We start from the raw sequence: 24,935 nt of genomic DNA, 5'->3' as shown, positions 1-24,935 counted from the left end.
ACCCTAAATCATGTTGAAATTGGCGCAGAACCTAACTGGCACACTTAATTTTCTTAGAAGGCCATATAATATGGTTTAGAAATACACCCATGGTATGGAAAGTTAATTGCAAATTGTTAACTGCAGCACCTACTCTGGCATCCACTACAGTGGCAGTGAAATCATGGCTTCAAGTCTACCCTGTGTGCACCTTCCTCTCCACAAGGTAGGATGTATAATATTTGAGAGTGGAACATGTGTCACATTTTAAATGGCATGTTGCCCCAGTTATTAGGCCAAAAACAACAGTTTCACTGGTCAGGCTGTAACAAGAACATGGGAAGAGTCAAAGTGCAAAATTAAAGCTTTAAGCTATCTTAACCGTGCCTGAAGCTGCTGAAGGCAAATTTGCATTAGCTCTCTAGCAAATGCTCAGCCAGTGCTTGGCCTGAATTAGGTATGAACGTGGTGTGAAAACTGCCCCAGAGTAGACAATGGCCTGGGAGTGGGGAGGTATTTTTTTCCATTGGCAGGAAAACCAGATGGGTTTGGCACAGGAAGGAATATGCTACCTACCAGTATGCATCTGTTCTTGGCATGTAGAGCTGCAGAGTTGTACATTTAGCAATAGATCGCCACCTGGTGTTGGGCTCGGATGATTGCAGGTTGTTGTTGTCTTCTTGGAAGAAGTCTTTGTAGTCACGAGATAGGTGACTCCTCCCTTGGACAATACTGCGCATGGTCATCGACTCCATCTTCAGATTGTTTTTTGCCATGATGGGAAATGATGGAGTTAGTAGAAGAAACTAGAGAAAGGGATGTCCATGCGTGTGCATCTAAGTAAGATGAGTACTGGAACGGATACAAGTCCCAGGGAGGCGGGAGGGCATGTACAACTCTGCAGCTCTACATGCCAGGAACAGATGCATACTGGTAAGTAGCATATTCCATTCGAGGCATATGAGCTGCAGATTGTACATTTAGCAACGATTGTGCAGCAGTGTCTCCCCTAGCGGTGGTCGCTTGTATCCGTTGCAGCATACTGAAATAGTGTTTTAAGTACAGCTTGGCCTACTGCAGCTTGCTGCTTGGCTTGCACATCAACACAATAGTGTTTAGTGAAGGTCTGTATTGTACACCATGTTGCTGCTTTGCATATGTCCTCTAATGGTATGTTTCCCAAGAAAGCCATAGAGGCTCCTAGTTTGCGAGTGGAGTGCGCTCTAGGAGGAACTGTTAGTGTACGTTTCGCTTTTTCATAGCATATTTGAATACACTTTACAATCCATCTGGCAATTCCTCCTTTAGAGATGGGATTGCCTTTGTGTGGGGAACAGAAAGATACAAATAGTTGTTTTGTCTTTCTGAAGGATTTAGTCCTGTCTGTGTAGTATAAAAGAGCTCTTCTAACATCTACAGTGTGTAGAGCTCTTTCTGCAACAGAGTTCGGGTTTTGAAAAAACACTGGTAACTCTACTGATTGGTTAAGGTAAAAAGGACTAATGACTTTTGGCAGGAATTTTGGATTGGGTCTAAGAACCACTTTGTTAGGGTGGATTTGAAAAAATGGTTCTTCTGTTGAGAATGCTTGTATTTCACTTACTTTTCTGAGAGGTAATGGCAACAAGGAAGGCAGTTTTCCATGTTAGGAATTGCAGTTCACACTTGTTTTAAGGCTCAAAAGGGGGACCCATAAGTCTTGTAAGGACCACATTTAGGTTCCATACTGGTGCAGGTGGTAACCAATGCGGGATTATTCTTTTTAATCCTTCCATAAATGCTTTAATTGCAGGTACCCTAAATAGAGATAAATGCAAGAATAAGCCAAATTGGACCTTTGTAGGTGTAGAAGGTAGCAGATGATATTTTGGATGGAAACATCCAGTGGATCAATGTTATTGTTACAGTATATTGCAAATCTTTTCCACTTAGCCGCATAACATGCTCTGGTAGTGGGTCTTCTAGCTTCTTTAATTATGTTAATACAGTATTGTGGTAGGTTTAAGTAACCAAACTCTAAGACCTCAGGAGCCAGATCGCCAAATTCAGTTGGTTTGGGTGTCTTATTTCTCCATGGTTCTGTGTTAACAGGGATGGCGTGAGCCGTAATTTTTGATGTGGAACCAGTGAGAGAGCCAGTAGCATGGTGAACCACGGCTGACGTGCCCATGTGGGGGCCACTAGTATTAGTTTGAGAGACTGTTGTCTGAGCTTGCGTACTACTAGTGGAATGAGTGGGAGAGGCGGAAAAGCATACGCAAATCTTCCTGACCAGTTCATCCATATCGCATTTCCTTCCGATTGTGGGTGTGGAAATCTGGCGGCGAAGCTTGGGCATTTTGCATTCTCGTGGGTGGCAAACCAATCTATCTGTGGATGCCCCCACTTTTAGAAGAAGGGTTGGAGAACTTGTGGGTGCAACTCCCATTCGTGAATCTGTTGTGACTGACGACTCAACAGATCTGCTATCAGATTGTGAATTCCTGGAAGGTGTTCTACTGTCAGGTGTATGTGTTGAGGGATGGCCCATCTCCAAATGGTCTGTGCAAGTTGGGACAGTTGCAGAGAGTGCGTCCCCCCCTGTTTTTGTACATAATACATGGCTGTCATATTGTCCGTCCGGATTAGAACAGCCTTGCTTTGTACTTGTACTTGAAATGTTTTGAGTGCTAGGAAAATTGCTAGCAGCTCTAAATGGTTGATGTGGAACGGTTTCTGATGATTGTTCCATTGACCCTGTGTGGTATAACGCAAGAGATGGGCTCCCGATGCATCTGTGAGCACTATTTGTGGAATAGGGTCTAGGAACGGCCGGCCCTTTGTCAAGTTTTTGGTGTTCCACCACTGCAGAGAGCGATATGTACGGCTGTCCACCAACACCAGGTCTGTGAGCCGACCTTGAGCCTGATTCCACTGTTGTGCTAGACATTCTTGTAGTGGGCGCATTTGCAGTCTTGCGTGAGGAACTATGAAGATGCAAGACGCCATCATGCCTATTAGTTTCATGAACACTCTGGCTTGAAGAGAGTGTTGGCATTCAAAAAGGGAAGCTAAGTTCTGAATGCTCTGAATCCTGGCTTGACTGGGATACGCTAGAGCTACTGATGGTAGCTCCTAGATATTGATGAACGTGCGACGGCTCTAGGCGCGACTTGGTGTAGTTTATCGTAAACCCTAAGTCGTGTAATGTTTGAATCGTTTGTTTTGTGTGTTGTACACACTGGTTGAACGATCTTGCTTTTATGAGCCAGTCGTCTAGGTAAGGGAAGACATGTCCCTGTTGTCTTCTGAGATGTGCTGCTACTACTGCTAAGCACTTTGTAAACACTTGTGGTGCTCTTGTGTCGTGTAATGTTTGAATCGTTTGTTTTGTGTGTTGTACACACTGGTTGAACGATCTTGCTTTTATGAGCCAGTCGTCTAGGTAAGGGAAGACATGTCTCTGTTGTCTTCTGAGATGTGCTGCTACTACTGCTAAGCACTTTGTAAACACTCGTGGTGCTGTTGTGAGCCCGAATGGAAGGACTTTGAACTGATAGTGTTGTCCTTGTATGACAAATCTTAGATACTTCCTGTGCGCAGGATTTATAGGCACATGAAAGTAGGCGTCCTTTAGGTCTAGTGTTGAAAGAAAATCTCCCTGTTCTAGCAATGGGAGTACTTGTTGTAAAGTGATCATGTGAAAATTATCTGATTGTATATAATGGTTGAGGGGCCTGAGGGTCGATAATTGGTCTCAGTGTCCCGTCCTTTTTGGGGATTAAGAAATACAGTGAGTAGACTCCTGTTCCTTGTTCTTGTAGAGGAACTACCTGAATAGCATCTTTTTCTAGGAGTGCTAGAACTTCCTGTTGAAGCAGAGTTATGTGTTCTGTGGACATTGGACGCTGCCTGGGTGGTATGTTTCGGGGGGTTGCTGGGAGTTCTAGGCAGTAGCCATGTTGGATAATCTGCTTTACCCACTTGTCTGTTGTGATGGAATTCCAGACAGGTAGGAACTGTGATAGTCTGCCCCCCACAGGAGTGGAATGCTGTAGGGGAGGCAGAAGGAAGTCACTGTTTGGGAGTGGAAGAGGAGCGGTTGTTGTTATTACCTCTACCTCTTCCCTTGTTGTTATTGCCTCTGTATCCTCCTCTAAAGTAGCCTTTATTAGAGGAGGTTTGTGTGTGTGTTTTAAAAGATGATGTGGTATCTGCGCCTGTTTGCTTGGAGCCTCCTCTATAAGACGAGCGGCGAAAAGAACCTCTAGTTTGGGTGGATTGTAATGCACCCATAGACTTAGCAGTGACTGTGTCCTTTTTCATCTTTTCCAGTGTATTATCTACTTCCGGGCCGAACAGTTGGTTCTGATTGAAGGGCTGGTTCAGGATGGTAGTTTGTACTTCTGGTTTGAAACCTGAAATGCGTAACCATGCATGACATCTGAATAACACTAGTGTTAACTGCTCTGGATGCTGTGTCAGCTACATCTAGTGCGCATTTAATTGAGGCATTAGATATTAATTTGCCTTCCTGTAAGAGCTCTGCTGCAAGATCTTTGTGTTGATCTGGTAGGTGTTCCATTAACTTTTCTAGTTGGTCGTAATGAGCCCTGTTGTATCGTGAGAGTAAGGCTTGTGTGTTTGCTATGCGCCATATGTTTGTTGCTTGTGCAGCAATTCTTTTCCCTGACGCATCAATAATCTTGGATGCTTTGTCAGGCAGGGGTGTGTCACCAGAAGTTTGAGAATTGGCTCTTTTACGTGCATTTGACACTACCAAAGAGTCCAATGGTAGGTGTCCCTTAATGTTTACTGGATCAGCTGGTCTGTACTTTTTCTCTATTCTGGGATTTAGCACTCTACACCTTACTGGATCTTTAAAAATGTCCGGAGCATGTTTAATGACTCCTTTGATCATGGGTAATATTTGAGTAGATCTTTGTGACTGTTCAAAAGTGTCTAATAAGAAGTCCTCCTCAATGGCATCAGAGTGCATAGGAACCCCATGGTAAAGTGCAGCTCTATTTAATAAATGATTAACCCCAATACTATCCTCTGGAGGGGAGGGTTTTGTTGGGTAGTACTGAGGATCAGGGATATCTGGTGCATTATTTGGTGCAAAATTATATGCATTGTCTTCCTTGGGATATTCTGGGTTGATATCCTCATCTAAATGGTATGTATGTGTCTCTGGTACATCATCCCCCCCACCCAAATCATACTCCTCGTCAGTGTGGTGTGATGATGCAGGAGATTGGATTGGAGAAGTTATAGGTTCAATATATGGAGCAGTAGGAGAGGAAGAAGGTGAAGGAGAGGAAGGGTGCATTGTAGAAGTTGCACAATCCTTTTTGGCAGGAACCACAGGTGTAAGTGGTGTGTCTGCTGGCCTTTTTTTTTTAATAAGGAATTGCTTCCACATGTCCAGTTTTTGGGTTAATATGGACTTTTTCTGTCTAGGATCTGGTCTAAACAGATCTTCCTCTTGTATAATCTTCTTCGGCGTCTATTTTTTCGGTGCCGATAGAGGTTGCTTAGTGTTTTTTGCCTTAGGAGGAGTGATTGAGTCCTGTGGCAATTTTTTCGGTGCCAAAGGAGTCTTAGGTTTATCTTGAGTCTTTGGTACCGATATTGGCCGTTTCGGCATGGAGACAGGTTTTACTGGGCCTGCGGCGCCGGAATCTGGCTTCCCTTCTTTGTTTTTGGAACCGGAAGGTTTCAAAGTGGAATCTTTCGGGTCCGGTACTGCCTTTGGCTTCGGCACCGATGTGTCTTTTGGTTCGGGTGCCGAAGGGTCTTTGTCTTTGGGCACCGAAGGGCGTTTTGGCTGCGGTGTCGACGAGTCCTTCGGTGTGGAAGAATGTTTCGGTGCCAATGGGGGAGGTAGAATTGACACATGTTGTTTCTTCGGCGCGGAGGCACCGGAAGGCATAGTTTGTTTCCTCGGCCCGAAGGCGGGGCGTTAGAGGGTAAATTTCGGTCTCGACTGGGCCCCATGGGCAGAGTGCCGACCGTTGCCTTTTGTTTGGGTAGTGTGTGTCGTGCAGGGGCAGAGGTACTCACGGGTTGTCGAGATGGAATCAAATCGTCCGAGTCCTCTGCCCCCGATATGATCTGGAGATCAGGCGAGTCTTCCTCTGCGACAAGTTGAGCCTCGTCTTTGGAGATATCTTCGAGCGGATCTTCATCCCCGGAGACGTCTTCTTCGACGATCTCCTCCTCAAAGATGGCCTCCGGTGCTGGCGCTGATCTCCTCATCTCGTGTCGACGGGCCCTCCGATCCCGAATGGTCTTTTTCGATCGGAAGGAGGCACAGGCTGTGCAGGTCGACTCGTCGTGTTCTGGCGAGAGACAGAGGTTGCAAACCTCGTGATGGTCGCTATGAGGGAATTTTGCTCGACATACAGGGCATCTCTTGAATGGAGTTCTGTCCATGAGGCGTATGCCGTACGGCGCAGATAGGCCCAACGGCCCGCGTCGACGCACCGGGATGTAGCTGGTGATGTCGAAAGTCTATGCGATGTCGAAGAAGTTTGTTTAAAGTTTCACGCTTCGAAAATGCAGAAAAGTGTTTTCTAGCCGGAGCGGAAAACTTTCATACGAACCCAGTGGCGGAAAAAAACAATCTGGGGATGGAGTCGATGACCATGCGCAGTATTGTCCAAGGGAGGAGTCACCCATCTCGTGACTACAAAGACTTCTTCCAAGAAGACAACAACAACCTGCAATCATCCGAGCCCAACACCAGGTGGCGATCTATTGCTAAATGTACAATCTGCAGCTCATATGCCTCGAACCTTAATTTACTTCAAAGGAGCCTGCCTTCTCACAAGCAACCGTTAGGTGACAACTAGAATCGTATGTCCCCATAGTCAGACGGGCACCAAGCCCAGTGGGAGAAAAGCTATCCCAAGAACTAGTTTCAGTGACCATAGTGGACAGGACTGCTCATTACACAGGCTCTGCAGAAGAGAAGGGTTTCCCACACCTTCGATTTTGATGGCGAGAACTGTGGAATTGTCTGTGGTGGGGCACATCCCCCTCAACCCGCTTCAGGACAAATTGTGCACTTTATTAATGACACCTTTCGCTCTACCTCAATTTCAGCATTCAACCGGACTACCTCAGGACTCTACCACTACCTCCCGAAGACTCAACACTCTTAAACTGCTGAACTTCTTCGGTCTATTGAATTTTACCACACCAGAAGACGACCATTGGACTCTACCCTACCTCTAGAAACCTCAGCACTTTTTGGACTACCTAATTTATTTGCTGAGGACTGTTCAAATATGTTGGTCAATACTGAAACTATGTTGTAAAGCGCTCCAATACCCACGGGTCTGGTCAGCGCTATACAATGACATGACTTTGCCGCTGGCCACTGCCGGACACCTTTTGAGTCTCTAAGTGCCCTCCCCCCTGCAGCCCTTAGAAGTGTACTTCTGTGGTTGTTTGGGTAATACAAGAATGTTAGGAAACATTGAAAAACTCAAGCTCCAGAGGGAGTCATACGTAGGTGTGGAAAATAATCTATTTGGATGAGGTCTAGTAATTACCAGTGGTTCAGGGCCACAGCAGCATGTGAACTACCACAGCAAAGGAAGGACTCTTTCATTGTGTAGGAAGCTGGCTCTTTATATAGCCGACCAAAAAGAGGTACACTGCGTAAAGAGTCCAGGCAAGCACTAAAGGAATTACAGAAGAACAAATGACACCACAAATGCTCCTTTTTGTGTGGATGAGCAGTTAGGCATATGGGAGGGCTGTGCTAAGCACTTATTCTACATACACACACAGCAGTAAGTAACACACTCCAAGAAATCCAACACCAATTTATTAAAGTAACCAACTTTTAAATAAATTTAGATTCCAAGATCAGAATCTTAGAAGTACTTGGAGCTATCAAGTTTTGCAATCTAAAAAAATGGACAATCCATACAATTTCTCGAGCGGTAATGTTATCCTATGGAGGGAAGACATACACTGTGTAGGAGAGTAGGGTCTGCAATCCTATGATCACCCAGATTTTTGCTTTTTGCTGCACTGGTTTACGACTTTCCCTGGCTGTGGGCCTGCTAATCAGACTCACAGCCTAGCTGTTCTCTCTATCCAAATTGTACTCAGGTACTGAATTGGCACTGGGCCCTCTCTAAGTCCCTGTACCCAGGGCTGAGGTGTACCCAGAAGTCTCCCAGGGGCTGAAGCACGTATTGTGCCACCCCTGGGCTGACTAACTAAACGGACAACTGGCTGCACGACAGCTGGGGCAAGGTGGTGTAATCACCCTTTGCTTTAGATATAGTATACCTATATCTAACCCTAAAATGGACACACCGATCCCCTATCAGTCACTCCTATGGCAGGCCTTAACAATCCTGAAGGCAGAGTGCTTGGAATCGTGTGAGATAGTGCTCTGGCATGAGCTGAGCCTGTCTGCGGCTTTCGGGATCCATCCCTTAGCCGTTTCCATGATATCGCATACCATATACTCTTAAGTGCATTATAATCCTCGCGGTTATATGCCAACTCTGGTATCGCTTTATCAAAACATGTCGAGTAAGGTGTCATACGAATTGGAATACTAACCCCTCGCCAATTCTGGCGAAGGGGTTAGCATTCCACCCTTCTAGAGGGACACGACATGCATGTAACCTATAACCCCGGTTAAAGTCAAACAGAGCCTGAGCTCCACAAAATGGATGCTGCCACCGAGACACAAGTCTGCCCTCCTGCTGCTGGGAGTCCTCCCAGAGCAGGAGATAAGGACAAAGGGTTTCCTGCCAGGGGCGGTGCCAGCACCGTCCCAGACAGGGTTTTGTGTATTCTAGGTAGGCAGGGCTTCAGAGGAAGGTGACTGCAAGTGGCACCCCGGTGCTCACTGTGCATAGGCCGGCTTGAACCAGTTCCATGGGCACACCAGACCCTGAGCTGGGGAAAGCCCGCCAAAGGAGAGGGGTGTAACCACCCCCCTCCTGGTCCCACCCATAGGGCAGGACTTAGTCGCGTGCCAGCCCCCTTTTGCAGGATAAAGGTAGGAGCAGGCCCCCTTCCAAATTAGATCATCTTTGGAATCAAGACACGACTTTCTGCGAAAGGACTTCAAGATTTCTTCTTCAAGATTCTCCCTTGTGACTAAGGAGTAGTCACCCTGCATCCGCAGGCACCATCTCAAGAACACTGCGGCCTGCTGCAAGTCCTTCCTCCGGAATCCGACTGCCCAGCTCGGCAAGACCCGGCTTCCCTGGCACCTCCGACCTCTACTCACCTCTACAGCCAAGCTGAGAACCGTGAGTGCGACGAGACCTCAAGGGACCGGCTATTGCCAAGACTGCACGACTTCTTCAGAGCAAGCCCGCCGGGTAATCTTCTGGCGAGTGCTTTGGGGTCCGAGAAGCCCCGACCCTGAGCAGCTCCAGCACCGAAGATCAGCCCCCCAGCATCTCCACGATCGGCGTGGGGCCCTTCTGCTTTTTGCTGCTCACCGCGTTGTTTGGCTACTAGCCCGCTGGCTTGTGGCCTCCTTAACGACGCCCGACGACATCACTACTGCTAGTCTGGTTGCTCCAGACTGGCCCTTGCTTCCCTTCTTCAGAGAGGCACCCCGGACCCTCCTGGTCCACTCCAGACGCCATTTTGAGTCCACCGCGTGGGCTTGAATTAGCCAAGGCTTTGTTGCCCAATCCTGGGTTCTTCGACGCCGACAGCTTCATCCATCGTGGGACAGCTCGCCCTCCATCCTGGTCGCCGACAACGCCTCCTGGTCCGTGAGATCCGCAGAGCATAGCGTCGCCCACTTACCTAGTCGAGGTGACTACCATCCGGTGCCCTCCTGGTGCCCCCTGACTACTGGCTAGTAGTCACGAACTTGGTCCCCTCTGCTTTCAGGTATCATCCACCTTCAAGATCCAGGCTTGGATCCCTTCGAACTCTCTTCACTGGTCGCCTGCCAGTATCTTTCTTCCAGGCTCCTGGTTCGTCAACGAGGATTCCCGACGTCTTTTGAGACATATGCAGCTGCAGCCCCTGGGCTAGGTAACTTCGGCATTTCGGTGCCCCAGCATTGCCTCACTATCCAAGGGTCAGGATCCACTTTCGTTTTCTCCCTACCAGGTCGGGTTCGCCCGTGAACACTAACTTTACCTTTACTAGCCGTCATAGACTTTGTCCCGCATCCCGCGTGAGAGTGCATACTCTGCACCCGAGTCCCCTGGGCCTCCTAGAAGTAATCTAACGATTCTATAGTCAAGTCCTAGCGATTCCAAAGCCCATTAGTACTGTACTTACCTGCTAGTAATTTCGCATTCCACTTTCAGAGTATATGGTTTTCTGTGCCCCTAGGCCATTTGTATATACTGTGCTAACTTAAGTATTTTCGTAAGAGTTTTGTTGTGTGCTTAGCTCCCTGTCTCATAAAGAGCCAGGGTAGTCTTGTTATAAATAAATACACTGTTTATTTTCATAACAACTTGTGTGGTGTCCTTTCACTGGGTGTTCAAGGGGTAATGTGATGGTAAAACAGCTGGCTTAACACGCCCTCTAGAGTCTTAGCCTTAGACTGCTCGTATCCATGCTACTAGGATAGCTGGTCTATAAGGTTGACTTACAACCAATCATCAATAAGGGTTGTTTGGACTGATATACAGTGATCACTAGAATAGTGAGCACTGCACATCAGGCCAACTTCTCACACACTGCATACAAGTACTTCAAAGCGACTGACTGGACCAATCTCCTGGACTTAAGGCAACTATAGGGCAAGATCCAAGGCAGCACCAACAGGTCACCTCGGACGGCACGGGGGTGGCCAGGTGCACAGGTGCTTTTCAGCATTGAGTGCCCAATATTATCCTATGGGGAAAAACATGTACTGTATTCGGGCACTTCACGGCGACTTACAGGACCAATCTCCTGAACTTAAGGTGAGTATGGGGCAAGGTCCAAGGCAACACCAACAGGTCACCTCGGGAGACTCAAGGGCATCCGGGTGCAGAGGTGCTACAGTATCCAATGTCCCATTCCGTTTAAAGGGGACCGGTCCGATTGCAAAGTGTCTGCAAGCTAGGGAGCAGGCTTGCTGAAACAACAAGGAGGTTTCGTTCTTACGATGCTCAAGGACATCTTTGAACCTTTTCTACTTGGGCAAGGGAGGCTGGGTGCAGAGGTGTTCGGAGCCATCGGGTTTTCATCACCAGAGACACTTGCAGTAGAGGAGTTCTGCACAAAGAGGCTGCAGGCAGTATAGGTGAGTCCACTGCGGGCAAACCCAAGGTGGGCTTTGTCTCAGAAGGGTCATGGGACGACGCTAGCACAGTTGGCCCACTTCAACTAAGGCTTGGCGCACTAGTGCAGCGGTGCTTTCCGGTGTCAAGTTTGCAGCGGTCTGGATACCTCATGTTCTTTTGGAGTCCCTGCAGGATGCAGGGAAGAAGCTCTTCTACTCCACGGGAGTTCCTGGGTCTTTGATGAAGGCAGGCAGTCCCTCCCAGGCTTTTGAAGGTACAGCAGCCGCAAGAAGAGATGACTTTGGCGCAAGACTGTCTGGAACAGCAGACAGGTTTAGTGCCAAGTCAGTTATTTCTCCATAGTCCTGGCTTCTCTTGGCTTTCAGTATCCTTCTTGGGTCGGCAGAATCTCCAGTCCTGGCATCAGGGGTTCATCTAAATTCTCAATTTAGGGGAATGAAGGGTAGTAGAAAATGGGCTTCTTACCCCTGGAGTCACAACACCCCCTAGATGATCATTTCCTTTGGGGAGTGGACATCAACCCTGTACCAGAGCTCCCAATTCCACCACACAGAAGATGGTGGGATTTCTAAATATGTGTTCACCTCAGTCTGTCTTGTTTAAAAAAGAAAACTAGGAACGAACTCGCTGGTAACTTGACAATGTTAGTGAAAGTTTCTTTCTCCATATATGGGAAAAGAAGGGGAACGCTAGTCTTTTTTAAAGAACTCTTTTACCAACCTAGTGGCTATCTGTTCCCACCCTGGGTGCACAGTGCCCCCAGGGTGGGCTTTGATGCCAGATTTACTAAGGAGTTAAAAAAAAATTAATCGGGTGAAGGTGCAAGTGATTTAAAACTGTCTCAATGCCAGCCACCAATGGAGGCCCTGTATTAAATGGTGGTCTTGGGCAAGTTTAAAAACCATGAGGGATGTCTTCAGGACTACAATGGCCCTGTGTATCCCATTTTCATATGGTCAACATGTTCAGCCATTTATCACAAAGTGCTCCTAGCGGTCAATATGGCTTTTGTAAGGACCTCTCAAGCATGGTATCGAAAGGAGACAACAGAGGTGTATTAAGAGGTGAGATGCCTTGGCGCAAGTTTGACAATAGGGTCTACCCCCTTCGGGGCTACCATGTTGTATAGAAAGGCTGCACAACAGATACAGTTGCAAGAGGCGAATCATCGAGTGTAAGCTTGAAAAAAAAGCTTGCTGTGCATACCTTCGGGTGCATGCACATCACAGTATTTGGTCCTGACGAAAGACATATTAACCCCAAGGTGAACATAGTGATAAATGGCTGAGGGTTCTTTTAAAAAATATTTGGAGTAAGAGACTTTCACTAACACTGTTAAGCTGGCAGCAAGTTTGTTTCTAGGTGTTTTAAATTGATACAGTGCAGGGAAGACAGACAAGCTCTCCCTTCTCTCTCCAATTTGTTTTGTATTCACTTCAGTCTGGTCACCCTAGAGGTGTGTTCAATGTGGCAGTGCAACACGCCTCCTGCATAGATAATTTTCCCGCCTGACTTGGTGCCAGAAGGCCCTGGGGCGGGGAGTAGCATCTCTCCTATCTGGGGAAGTCTTGGGTCGCATAGCAGAGGCCTTTGTAGCCTCCGGTCTTGATGTGCTGATATACCAGCCTTCTCACATCAGAGGGGGTCAGAAACTAGTCTGCAGTGGCAGACTGGGCCAGTCAGTCAGCACACTAGAGGACTGGTAGGTTTATGGGGGTCCCTCTAAGGTACCCCCTGGGTGCATGCATGAATAAATTCATCACTGGAATCAGCATGGGTTCATTAATATGTGGTGTTCGATACCAAACACCATATGCTTTAGTGGAGCCATTATGCAGCTGGGGAACTATTGACCAGTGCCCATTACATACCTTGAGATGGCTTCCCTGCTCACTTGCAATTTCTAATAATAGAACTAGACATTACAGGGCATATCTGCTCATGCAGATATGTCCTTCCATATAATATAATGTACCCTGCCTGAGGGCTCAAAGGCCTGCTGTAGGGGTGACATATATTAGATGTAGTGACTGTCATGACACAGGAGCGCAGGTTTTGAAGTTTAATAGAAATAGGCATAGTAGCAGGTGCAAAACCAGAGCCAGCTTTGATGGGTTCAAGCCGAGCAGGGGTATTTTATGACAGGGTAATGCAGTTGATGGCCCCCGCAGATCCTTGAGGCCAAGAGGCACACCAAAGAGGGCCAAAAATATGCTGTACCATCCTTTGCATTGCATCGCGGGAACATTGGAATTAGCACTTCAATCTGGGATAGGGAGCAAGATAGAGTGGCACCTTGATACCCTAAGACTTCTTCAGATAAAGAGCGGTGGGATGGGGCTGAGTTATGCTACACTGCAGTTTGATGTATCCTTGATTTGCACTACTAAAACAAAGACCTGTCACAGGATTGGACTCAAAAGCGGGAACAGGTCCATGCCCAAGACTTGGAGCAGGACTTAATAGAGATCCATGATGCTTTTCAATTACAGCTTCGCTACAATGTCACACCATTGCCCAATTTGAGGAGAGCTTTGGAGTTGGGCTGAAGTGGGGTTTGTATAGCAGAGTAGCAGGGAAAACAGACACTGGTCTACAAAACAATCAACTTCCCTGCCAGAGCCCATTTAAACTACAATAAACAAACGCTCTGCTCATGGCACACTTACAGGCATGATGAACCCAGAATCTTTCTACATGTCCTTCTATAACTTACTTTGACACCCACAATGCCTATTCCCTTCATCAGGCCGACAGACTCCACTTCTTCCCCCATAATGACCTGCGTGGCTAAGGCCACCATATCCACCCCAAGGGTCTTGGAGACAAAGGGGAATGAACGAGACACCCTCACGTTGCACTCAATCACTTTCAGCTGGTCATCCTGTGGTGAGAAAAGTGAGAAAGAGTCAAACAGACAGGAAATTACAACAAACCATGAAATGCATATGTAAATCGACTAAAGGCTTTCAGTGAGAATGGAAAACTCCAGAAGATTTGGAAAATCATTCAATCAACCGGAGAGACGCCCTCTGTTGCTTGGAAACCAGGTGTGCAAGACATAAGCATTTCCAGTGCTCTTCTAGCAGTTAGGTGATAGTTTCTGTAGTGGACTAGTTCCCATATTTCTATACTATTTGTACTCATTTCGGAAATTTCTGTTGTAGCATCGCACCACATAGTGGGCAGCAAAGTCAGTGAGGATAATTATCCCGACACTATGCAGATACTATGAAGAGCCGCTCGCACTGAAGGCAGTGCTTCTCACAATATGCAGACCTTAGTGGGTAGCAACCTCAGTAAGAACAAACACTGTAGACCATTCATACCCATACGAACACCGATACTCACCTTTACCAAGTCTCTTGCCTCCCGCTAGCCAGAGGATATAGAGTGAAATAAGGAGTTGCCATTGCTATGTTTTGAAAGGACAAACACCCACAATTTACTTACACAAAGAACCTTAATCATACCTTCCCTTACATCCTTGTCCTTTGGTGTCAGGATCAATTCATTCAGTTCCAAAAGTGTCAACTTCTTAATGCTATGGTCTTCATTGGTTGTTAATGACAATGATCTGTTTTTATCCACAAACCCAACCACTTCAATCGCAGCTCTTTTAGATATTGAAAGTACTGCAGATAAAACTGTTCGTTTTTGAAACAGAAGGATTCACACAAATATACTCTCAAGATTCATTGTGTACTGTATGTTGCACTGACTGCCTGCTTTTCACTTATTTTCTTTTGATTTATTGATATAATTGCCTGCATTCCACATGAACTTGTACGGGTAGTGTTCATTCCCCACTGTGAGGCTGGTTTGAAATTACAACTACCTCAAACTACTGTACTCCACCAAGAAGAGAGATGGCTGCCCCCACCTACCAAGGAACAACTAGATGTAGCCCCAGGAGGAATGACAGTAATTCAGGGCCAATAAGAGCCATGCCCATGAAATAAGAGGGGAGCAGAACAACCAATGCACTGTCTTGTAGCAGCTAAATAGGGCAACAAACCACGCTTTAAGTAAACGGCATGAAAGAATAGGGAATTGGACGCGGAACAGCGGAGTACTAGATCTAAAGAAATCCATGCGTATGGTATGGCTGTCATGCTGCCAGTATGGGAGTTCTGACTTGTCAAACACTGTTGCTGTCTCCCCCTTTACCTTGGCGATCAGCTGAAGATTGAAGGGGCCGGTTACTTGAAGCTCCTGTCCGATAGCATGCACAATGGCCTTGATTCTCTCTAGGGTCTTCTGCGTGATATCCTGAGGGGGTGTAACCAGCGTAGCGTCTCCTGAATGTACACCTGCATTCTCCACATGCTCACAGATGGCAATGGCAACCACAAGTCCATCGCAGGCAATAGCGTCAACATCAATTTCCTAAAGTGAGAGGGGAGCATTAGAGCTGCAACATCACTGGAAGGATGAAATAAACAGCCAGACCACGAAATCTGAAAAGGCATGATCTTTAACATCAAGAGAACGTTCAGGTCTACAATATTTCGAATAACTCATACCATGTCCTCATGAGACACCACTGAAGTAACTGCATCAACATTAGCGAACACATCTATAGGAACATCAATTAATTGGGAAACTATACACTTTGGAAAGAGTGTGATGCAGTGTTAACAGAACTTACAGATGACATTTTAGGACATATGCCCAAAGACTGGAATAAAACTAACTTAGCATGTAACTAACTCCATGAGAAGTGAGTAAAAGTTATCTAGTACTTGTAAGTCAATGAAATGGTTATGAGTGGCATTTGCGTGCAAGCCTACATATTAAGTGCCTTTGTCGACAAGTTATTTCTTTGAAAGTCCTTGTCGACTTGGAGAATTAATACATTTACCCTGGCCTTGCAAAAATTATTTAAAGCTCTGCAGGGGAATTGGGTGTCAATAGTATGCAGAAGAAGTGGCTTACAAGATACAACGGTCGCGCGTTGCACAGATGTGCTGGTCAAAGTGTTGCTTGGTAAGACTACTGTTCCCTGAACCCCACATTCCCAAGCACAGGAACTCACAAGAGCTAGAATTGGTTCCACAACCAAATACCGTTTAATGCCAAGCCAACCAGCGATGACTTGACCCACACCCAACAGCCTGCAGCCATTGTATACACAGAAAACCTCAACACCTTCATATTCAATCCAAGCAAAGATCTCTTGTTTAGCACTTTAGCTAGTCCACGTCCCAGCTCTCTGCCCCACAGCAGGTTTACCTTAGCTTCCTGTATGAACTTGGAGATGACCACCGGGTACTCTTTGGATACTGCCACGGCGCTAGTGAGGTACTTCTCCAGATCGCTGTCCGAGTATGCCACATTCATTGCCGCCCCGCTTAGCACGTAGGAGGGACGCACCACACATGGGTACCCAACTTTTGAGCAGAAATGCTTGGCAGACTGAAAAAAATCATGCAAGATGCAAGTTAGGGATTATGCAAGTTCTAGATGAGACCTAAAAGATCACCAACGTGGGCGTCCGCTTCACCCAGTAAACCAACATTGAAAGGAGTTAAATTACAGCAAAATTTAACAAGGAAATCATTACAAAAACTAGACTACAAAGCATACGCTGATACTACATCAAGCAAAAGCAACTGAACAATCAGAACCTACAAATCCATCTCTGCCATGTTTTCTTTTTACCGAACTAGTCTGCAGGCATTAAGTACTAGAAGTGCTGCAAGAGCTCTCCTACGGACTAATAGCCGCAACGTTTTGCATCCTGCAACATGATTTGTTTTTAAACAGAAATATGTATAGTACTCTTTCACTTTAACAGAAGCATAGGTCTGCATTTTTAATCGTTACAAAAAGGTTGTGCTGTACTGATCCATACATGAAAAGCAAACATGGTAAACAAGGGAAAGGCAGGGAGAAAAAGGGGACTGCACAAGCAGTCAGCAGCATACCGGTTACTATGCTAGTGTGCAAAGCATGGATTGCAACATGATTAAATGCATTTACAATAATTGGTCACCAACTGTGAATGAAAATACCCATCATACCTGTGCTAAGACTTCCCGATACTAAGCCAGGCCAGAAGTGTCAGAGTACAGGAAGTGATTGTATTGACAGCCCTGAAACAGCCAATTTTGTAAAGCCATATAAATCAGTAATGTATTTCTATCAATTGAGCCTTTCCATGGCAGAATGTAATCCAGTTTATAAGCAAATACTGTGACTGATATGCAGAATTGTAAAGATACAAACCCCCCACCCACTCACCACAGCTACCTTCTGAATACCATACATATTATTAAGTAAGCACTAGCCAAATAATTCTGTCCCCATAAACCCCCATCAGTAGGTACCTCCATATCAGAGAGTTCCTTCCACAGTGGCTGACTGATCCCTATGGTGTCCAGCATGCGGGAAAACTTGAAGCGGTTCTCCGCAGAGTCGATGGCCTCGGGAGAGGTGCCCAGGATGCGGCACTGCTGCCGGTGTAATGCCATGGCGATGTTGTTGGGCAGCTGGCCACCCATGGAGAGGATGACACCTTCGGGGTTCTCCAACTCGTAGATATCCATCACAACCTTGGAGAGAGAGTAACTTTTTCAGTGACTTCATTTTTTATCCAAAAAAGTTCTGTCCCTTAAATGAAAGAATTCTGCTTGTTTATTAAAGATTCCTGTGTTTTGAACAGATGTTCCACCTGAACATCTGCTTGTTTTATTTACCTCACCATCCCCTTACTTGGATGTGGATTCACAAGGATGAGGAGACACTGGTTACGGCTGCTTTCAGTTTGCTGAATCAAACTACTTATAGTACAGACAGCTGAAAAACAACTTTATAACTCTACAACTGAGCTTTATGCTGCCATCGGGTCACAAAAGATTAGATCAGACATGGGTATTCCTTGCTGACAGGACTTCTATGACCATCTCATTGACCAAAGGTGACTTATTAGCAAGACGTTCAGTGCTACTCCCAGCTCAATAAATTGATGAATGTTTTGAGACCCTTACCCCTGAGAAGGTGGGAAGGTGTCAAAACTATGAAAACTTTTCACTGCAAAATATATGTTGCACCTAAATTCCTGGAAACCGGCATTCAAGATTGGTCACTGATGTTGTCCTAGCACTGAAAGAACACAATGATTTCTGATACAATGGCTCTTCTGAGAAGGGCCTAGTCCCTATCCCACTGTAAACATAGTAAAGGAAATCCCATAGCCAAACTCCTACTCCTCCTCTGGTCCTTAAAATGATGGCCTCCACTATGGTACCACCGACCACTCACCTCAAACGAGATCTCATCAAAGTACAATCGGTCGCACATGTCATAATCTGTGCTGACAGTCTCCGGGTTGTAATTGACCATAATCGTCTTGTAGCCCATCTGCAGAACAGAAAAAATACAATGTTAAATACATTTCAAAAGAAAGCAGCAGTAACTTGCAGCACAACCTAATACTTAATTTCTGATGAGATTGTAAGCATCTTGGACCATATTGGAAAATCAATTGAGTAACAACCAACCCAACCTTTGAGAACTTTAATCCCACATAAACAGCTACTCTGTTCCACGGAGCCTCCAGCTCTCTTGCGCAATAAAGCACAAAAGATAGACTATGTTCTGCCGGAGTAGGTGGCTCAAGCAGATTGTGTACACAAAGGATCAGGATTACTTGTTCATTGTACTGAAGTTACAGCCCAACACAAATTTTGTACCACAAAAGTAGCAGATGCATACTTTGCAATCTTCTACAAGTTATTGAGCATGGCAACCAACTACAGTGGCTTCTTAAAGAAGAGGGCTTTCTCACTTCCAATATCCAGCTTAAACACACTGATGGGACAGGACAGATCACACAGGAAGAGACAGACACAGAAAGGGCTCATGGAGGTTAACCATTCTGAAATACTCATTCTGATTGTAAAAGCTTCCAAAAATAATATCCTTGACAACTATCGTCATCCCTCTGCTCCTCTACCCACTCTCCCAAGTGAGCTACTTTAAGAATACTCGAAGGACTAGAGCCCCTTGGCTGATCTTAAGCACCATTAAGGTAAAAAGACCACAACTTTGCCATGGACGTGTCGTGCCCACTGGTAAAAACAGGTCAGCACACTTAGCAGTCATAGGTTCTTGCAAAGCGACATGCAAGCACTACAAAAAACACACAAATAAATCAAGTGCTAAATTTATAGACTTGGATGGCCAAACCTACCCGGACTAATCATGATGCTACCCCTTCTTTACATGTAGTCAACTTACTCGGAGGTCATCAGAGCAAACAAATTCGACAGGCTACAGAGCTCCCACCCGAGACTGGCATCAAATTTACCGCCAGTCTGATCAATACAACTTTACCACCGCAAACCTCCCAATAGTAGATCACGCGCTAGTACTACTCACTTTGCGGAGCTCCTGGATGCATCCCACTGCGCACCAGTCAAACTCCACACTGCTCCCAATGCGGTACACACCGGAGCCGATCACCATGACGTGGGGTTCGTTGAAGTCCAGGTCATGCTCAGTCCCGTTGTACGTCAGATAAAGGTAGTTCGTCTGGGCCGGCCATTCAGCAGCCACAGTGTCGATCTGTTTCACCACCGGCAAGATCTTCCAGTGATGCCTCATCTTTCGCACCACTAGCTCCGTGCTATGAAGGAAACAAAAGAACAAACATTACACAGGTTTACATCTGTGAGCCAGAGTACGGCAAACAACTCTTGTGCCTTACACCTGGACATCAAACTAGGAGACCGATCCAAACTAGAATTGAAAATCTAGAAGATGTGAATGCATGGAAATTGAATAGACATGAAGCAGGTGTGATCTGGGGAGGAGAGTGTAGAGTGAAAGAGAAGTTTACGAATAGCTGGAGGGAAAGTGGAGAATGAGACTGTCAGTTTGTGTGGGTGCTTAGTTACCTGTGCACTGCCTGAGCTATTTGTTTGTCTGAAAATCCCAACTGTTTGGCTTTCAGGAGCATCTCGGAGGGCATCTTATTCTCATTCTGGCGATAGGTCTCCAGCATGCTTGCTTGGTCAGTGATGTTTTTCATTTTGTGCAGGAACCAGCGGTCAATCTTGGTTAAGTCGTATAGACGGTCGATGCTATAGCCAGCTCTCAGAGCGGCTGCCAGCACAAATATGCGCTTATCTGTGGGGGTCTCAAGCTCCTGCATTAAAAACACAGTAGATCATTCACAAACTAGAAGACCGGCTTCTAAGACTTACGTACCTATTGAGATGGAACAAGTTAGTGAAACTATGGAAGTGTGATGGTCTATAAGGGGGAGGGGGGGTTAACTCAATCTAACCATAGAATGATGGCTGCACGACCACTGTTTAATAATGGTAACCTCTGGTTGTGCAAGCTGGTTATAGTGTCCATATGCAGGCTGCAAGGAATTAACCGAACTCTGGTTTCCATAAGCATGCTTAAGACTATTGTCAAACATTTCCATTCTAGTATCTTTAGTCGGCCCATCCTTTCCAGTTAGCATAACGAAATTCAAGCTGGTGTCTTCCTCGTGGAGGGGAATTACTTTTAAACTAGAGGGCTATGCAACTATGTCTGATATTGGAGACCAATAATTTTATCCCTGGGTCATCTGGTCATTTTTGTAATCCATTCCTTTAAGATGACAACAAATGATAGGTTTTCATAAGAAGGGTGGAGACCAAGACATTTGGGACTGATCTAACTTGTAAACACAAGGAGATGATTGCATTTATCATCGTTCTTTAGCTCAATTTGCTACCTCAGTTCAAACACAGCCATATGCAAATCAGTCTTGACCCTGTGCATCAGGGAAACAGTCCAGCCCGTACTGCCAAGCCAGGTCTTCACTGGAACAGAAACAAGCATCCTTGGACCGGTTTCTGGCTAACAGCCGTCATAAGCCAGGCTAGCTTGAATCCAGTAGCAAAGTGAGCAAGGGTCTAACGTTTGGGCATACCCTGCCAACTTAGGGCGAACAAAGCAAACACAAGGAGATGATGGACGGAGCGCTGAAACTATTCAGACACTCACCCCCAGTCACAGATCTGGGTTGAATCCATCATCGTTCTTTAGCTCACTTTGCCACCCCAGTTCAAACACAGCTATATGCAAATCAGTCTTGACCCTGTGCCTCATGGGAACAGTCCAGTCTGAACTGCTAGGCCATGTCTTCACTGGACCCACGTCTGGGCATACCCTGCCAACTTAGGGCGAAGAAAGCAAACAATTTGTCAGTTCGGGCTGGACTGTTCCCATGAGGCACAGGGTCAGACTGATTTGCATATGGCGATGTCTGAAGTGGGGTGGTGGAGTGAACTTAAGAATGATGATGAATTAAACCCAGATCAGTTGACTGGGGTGAGTGCTTGCAATGTTTAACGCTCCGTCCAACATCCCCTTTGGTTTTGCTTTGATCTAACTTGTACCCATCTGTATCGACACTTCAAATACAACATCTATCACAACCTGATACAATTTTTGCCCTATCTTTTTAGAACTGGTATTTTTTTTAATTTGGCAAACACAACCCACTTTAACTAGCCCAAACACTTTAGAATGTGTCCAAGCTGCAGCAAATGTTGTTCTACAGCAATCTTCCTTGAAGCTGGCACACATCGTCATGGGCATACACAAAGATTATAGAAAATAGACCGTAGGGAGGAAAATTGATTGAGGGAGAAAACCTCAAAATAAGGCAGACAATGAAGGGTAGCTTACTTGTGGTTGGGCCTGAATCCGGAGAGCTATGCGAGATGTTATTTCTACAGATGTTGATCAGATTAGTGAGTGAATGGTGGTACATACAGACGCTACCACATTCCTTCCCACTTAATGTCCAATGCTTACCATGTCGGAGGCAGGCTTTAAGGTGTGATCAAAGCCTACGCAGTTCTCGTCCACCATCCGCAAGGCTTTCTGCAAAGCTTCCTCAAAATTCCGCCCAACAGACATGACCTCCCCTGTAGATTATCACAATGTTAGATACCAACAAAAAGACTCCAGAGTTATCAACATGCATAAATGTGGAATTACAAACCGCCAGGATGAATTTTACTTGGCTCTGCAGATTCAAAACACTGCTCATCCCAGGACATACAATCCCAACTCAATGGTTTATCAGTATAAGCTTAGTGCAACAGAAGAGATCCCCTTGTACAGGGTAGCAGATCTGTCCCTATGCATCTCTCCAACTAGATCATAACAACCCTCACCTGCCTTGCTGCTGTATGGAAATGTAAAATTAGACACAAACACTCTAGAGTGCAAATACCTTCTAAAGGATACACAAAGGGAAGAAACAAAAGGGCTATTCTAAGAGAATAATATATCAACAGCAGCTATTTCTGTTGTAACCCCTAGAGATAACCCAACTCTTGAAAATAGTTATACACCAACCACCAAGAGGGTTGCTTCAGGGATTGCAAAAGCCTGTGGCTTCTGAAAATTAAATCAGGGAGGACATTAGGAAATCAACAACTGGAGAAGAGGGTTTTAGGGGAGGGGGGGCTGGGGACAAGAAGGACCTTACCAACACTCTTCATGGAGCTTCCGATCTTAGTGCTGACCCGAAGAAACTTGCTGAGATCCCATCGGGGAATCTTCACCACACAGTAATCCAGGCTGGGCTCAAAGTTGGCTGTTGTAGAGTTGGTGACAGAATTCCTACGTACACGGGCATAGTTCAGACAGTGAGGATTAAGAACCTTAATTTGACACACGTCTGTTAACAGAGACTAAACACAGTGGACGAAACGAGCACGAGAGAAGTGCTGGATGGTAGAAAAATTGTCTTCTTGGGTCCTGGAGCATTTTGTGATTACTGGGCAGTATCCTTTGGGGGTAGGGTTGTTTGCCGCCAAACCTTCATTTGAACAGCCATACTTCTTTCCTGACCCACTTGAAAAGCATATGCAAATATTCAGAGCTCAAAGCTTACACCAGACGGTGGTAGGTATGGACAAACACAGTTAAAAAAATTATGCAGAGACCCGCAAAGTACAAGCGGGAAACAATCAAGTATATGCCTTGGTACAAGAAGACACTGATGCATGATGGTGTAATGTAATGTATAACTTGTTCTTTAACAACAACAAAAAGGTTTTTATATTTTTTTTTTAAAGTATGCAGAGACCCTGAATGTTTTCAGAATGTTTACATGCTAGGAGCTATATTTTCTAGCACATTCTGTCCAATATTTTTCAACAAGGTTCAAACAAACCTTCAAATTCAGGACCGTTTTGCTATGGCTTAACATGTTTACGAAGTCTCTTAAAGTTCCAGTCAATGGGAAAGATGCATCAAATAAAAGTGACACAATCTAGACAGATGTGTTTGAGTCTGTTTCAATGGCTTAAGATCTAAAACTGGACAAGAAAGTGGATTGAGGTCCCAAATGCTGAGTTCTCAGTCACAAAAATATTATAAAGTCACTGAACCTAAAGAACAAGATGCTTACCTTCTGTAATGATATATCTGTAAGAAACATTAGTTAGTGATAGATTTCTTGTCTTAGAATTACCCCCAGGCGTCAGACTGGATCCGGAAAGTTTTCGTCAGCAGTACCCCTGCACGTCGGAAGGTGTCATCGTGCAGCTCTGCGTCCGTCGTGGTCGCCAAGATGACTTTGCGGCAGCTACTTATACGCCGCCCTCGCGCGCTGACGTCAGTTCTTTCTTTTTCCGCGCCAGCAAGCACAGATCCGGAGAAAGCGGTACCCTGAGTCAGTTTTTGAGTGAGTTTTTCTAGGCCTTTTTGTCTCTGTTTTTTGAGTCGATCGACTCCTGGTGCCGTAGGGAAGCCCGGTTTCAAGTCCTGCGGGGACTCATCGTATGATGTCAGTGGCAGACCCACACCGAATGTGTGTCTACTGCCTGGGGCGCAACCGCAAGTTGTGCCCCAACTGCCGGGCCATGGCGCCGAAGACTTTGCAGAAGCGGTCCCAAAAGTTGCTTGAAGTCCAGCAGTCTGCTCCGCGCCGTTCAGGTGCCGCGGTAATTCTAAGGTAAGGAATCTATCACTACGTGTTTCTTTCAGATGAGCCAACAGCAAAAACACAGCATTCACACACAATCTAGTCAATAGTGGATTTCGTTCAGGGTCTCAGTGATCGGGGTTTGGTTATTGGTGTATGGTCCAGACAGTGTTTCTGCACCATTTGCTGTGACTATCAGAATATGCCAATCCAGTTTTAAACCAATTTCAACATGTTTTAGGAGTCACAGCACATACGCTTGGCACAAATGTCCCAGTGTTAGGGTTCAAGATTACAAGCAGGTGAGTCGCCAAAAAATGTAAAACTAGGGGTGAACTCATCAAAAAGGGTCACTTGGCAACAGGTCAGACAGTGTGCTTTTAAAACAAGCTAAGTCCTGAAAAGGTTTTCCATCTTTAGCTTGTGGGCAGTTAGGCACCTATGAAGGACAGACCTTCCATGAGGAGAGAAAAGGCTGCCGCCTAGGGCACGATTCAGTGGCAAAGAGGGACAAAAACTCCCAATTTTCAACACTCTCAAGGCTTCACCCTTTCCGTGGGAAACTAGGCTGCATGGTTCGACTGTGACTAGAAAAGATCACCTGCAGAACTATAGAGGCGAGATCGAGGGAGCCAAGATTCCAGAATCAGAATGGCCTCCCAGCCAAGACAAGTGGTCTCCACTCTTGGGGTATGAAGGTACAAAACCACCTAGCACATCCCACTCGAGGCTGGGTGAGGGTACAATATGGTCACGTTACGGTACGTGGAGAGCCA

At 45.9% G+C, this 24,935-nt stretch overlaps 1 protein-coding gene across 7 annotated transcripts in view; it reads right to left on the bottom strand.

Annotated features, from left to right (window-relative positions):
• Positions 1-24,935, bottom strand: part of CAD (carbamoyl-phosphate synthetase 2, aspartate transcarbamylase, and dihydroorotase) — a 414,808-nt gene that overhangs the window by 225,741 nt on the left and 164,132 nt on the right. For all 7 annotated transcript variants that reach the window (XM_078650082.1, XM_078650077.1, XM_078650079.1 and 4 more), the window contains exons 15-23: positions 22,717-22,850; positions 22,035-22,147; positions 20,111-20,361; positions 19,593-19,839; positions 18,474-18,572; positions 17,540-17,764; positions 16,443-16,625; positions 15,378-15,596; positions 13,924-14,091 (exon numbers count right to left, since the gene is read on the bottom strand). In XM_078650082.1, coding sequence (XP_078506208.1) covers positions 13,924-14,091; positions 15,378-15,596; positions 16,443-16,625; positions 17,540-17,764; positions 18,474-18,572; positions 19,593-19,839; positions 20,111-20,361; positions 22,035-22,147; positions 22,717-22,850 — 1,639 coding nt within the window. The remainder of the gene's footprint in view (positions 1-13,923; positions 14,092-15,377; positions 15,597-16,442; positions 16,626-17,539; positions 17,765-18,473; positions 18,573-19,592; positions 19,840-20,110; positions 20,362-22,034; positions 22,148-22,716; positions 22,851-24,935) is intronic.

Source organism: Lissotriton helveticus, chromosome 6 (genome assembly GCF_964261635.1).
Source record: "Lissotriton helveticus chromosome 6, aLisHel1.1, whole genome shotgun sequence".
Taxonomy (NCBI): domain Eukaryota; kingdom Metazoa; phylum Chordata; class Amphibia; order Caudata; family Salamandridae; genus Lissotriton; species Lissotriton helveticus.
The sequence above is the reverse complement of the archived record's forward strand: the minus strand, read 5'-3'. Positions and strand labels throughout refer to the sequence as shown.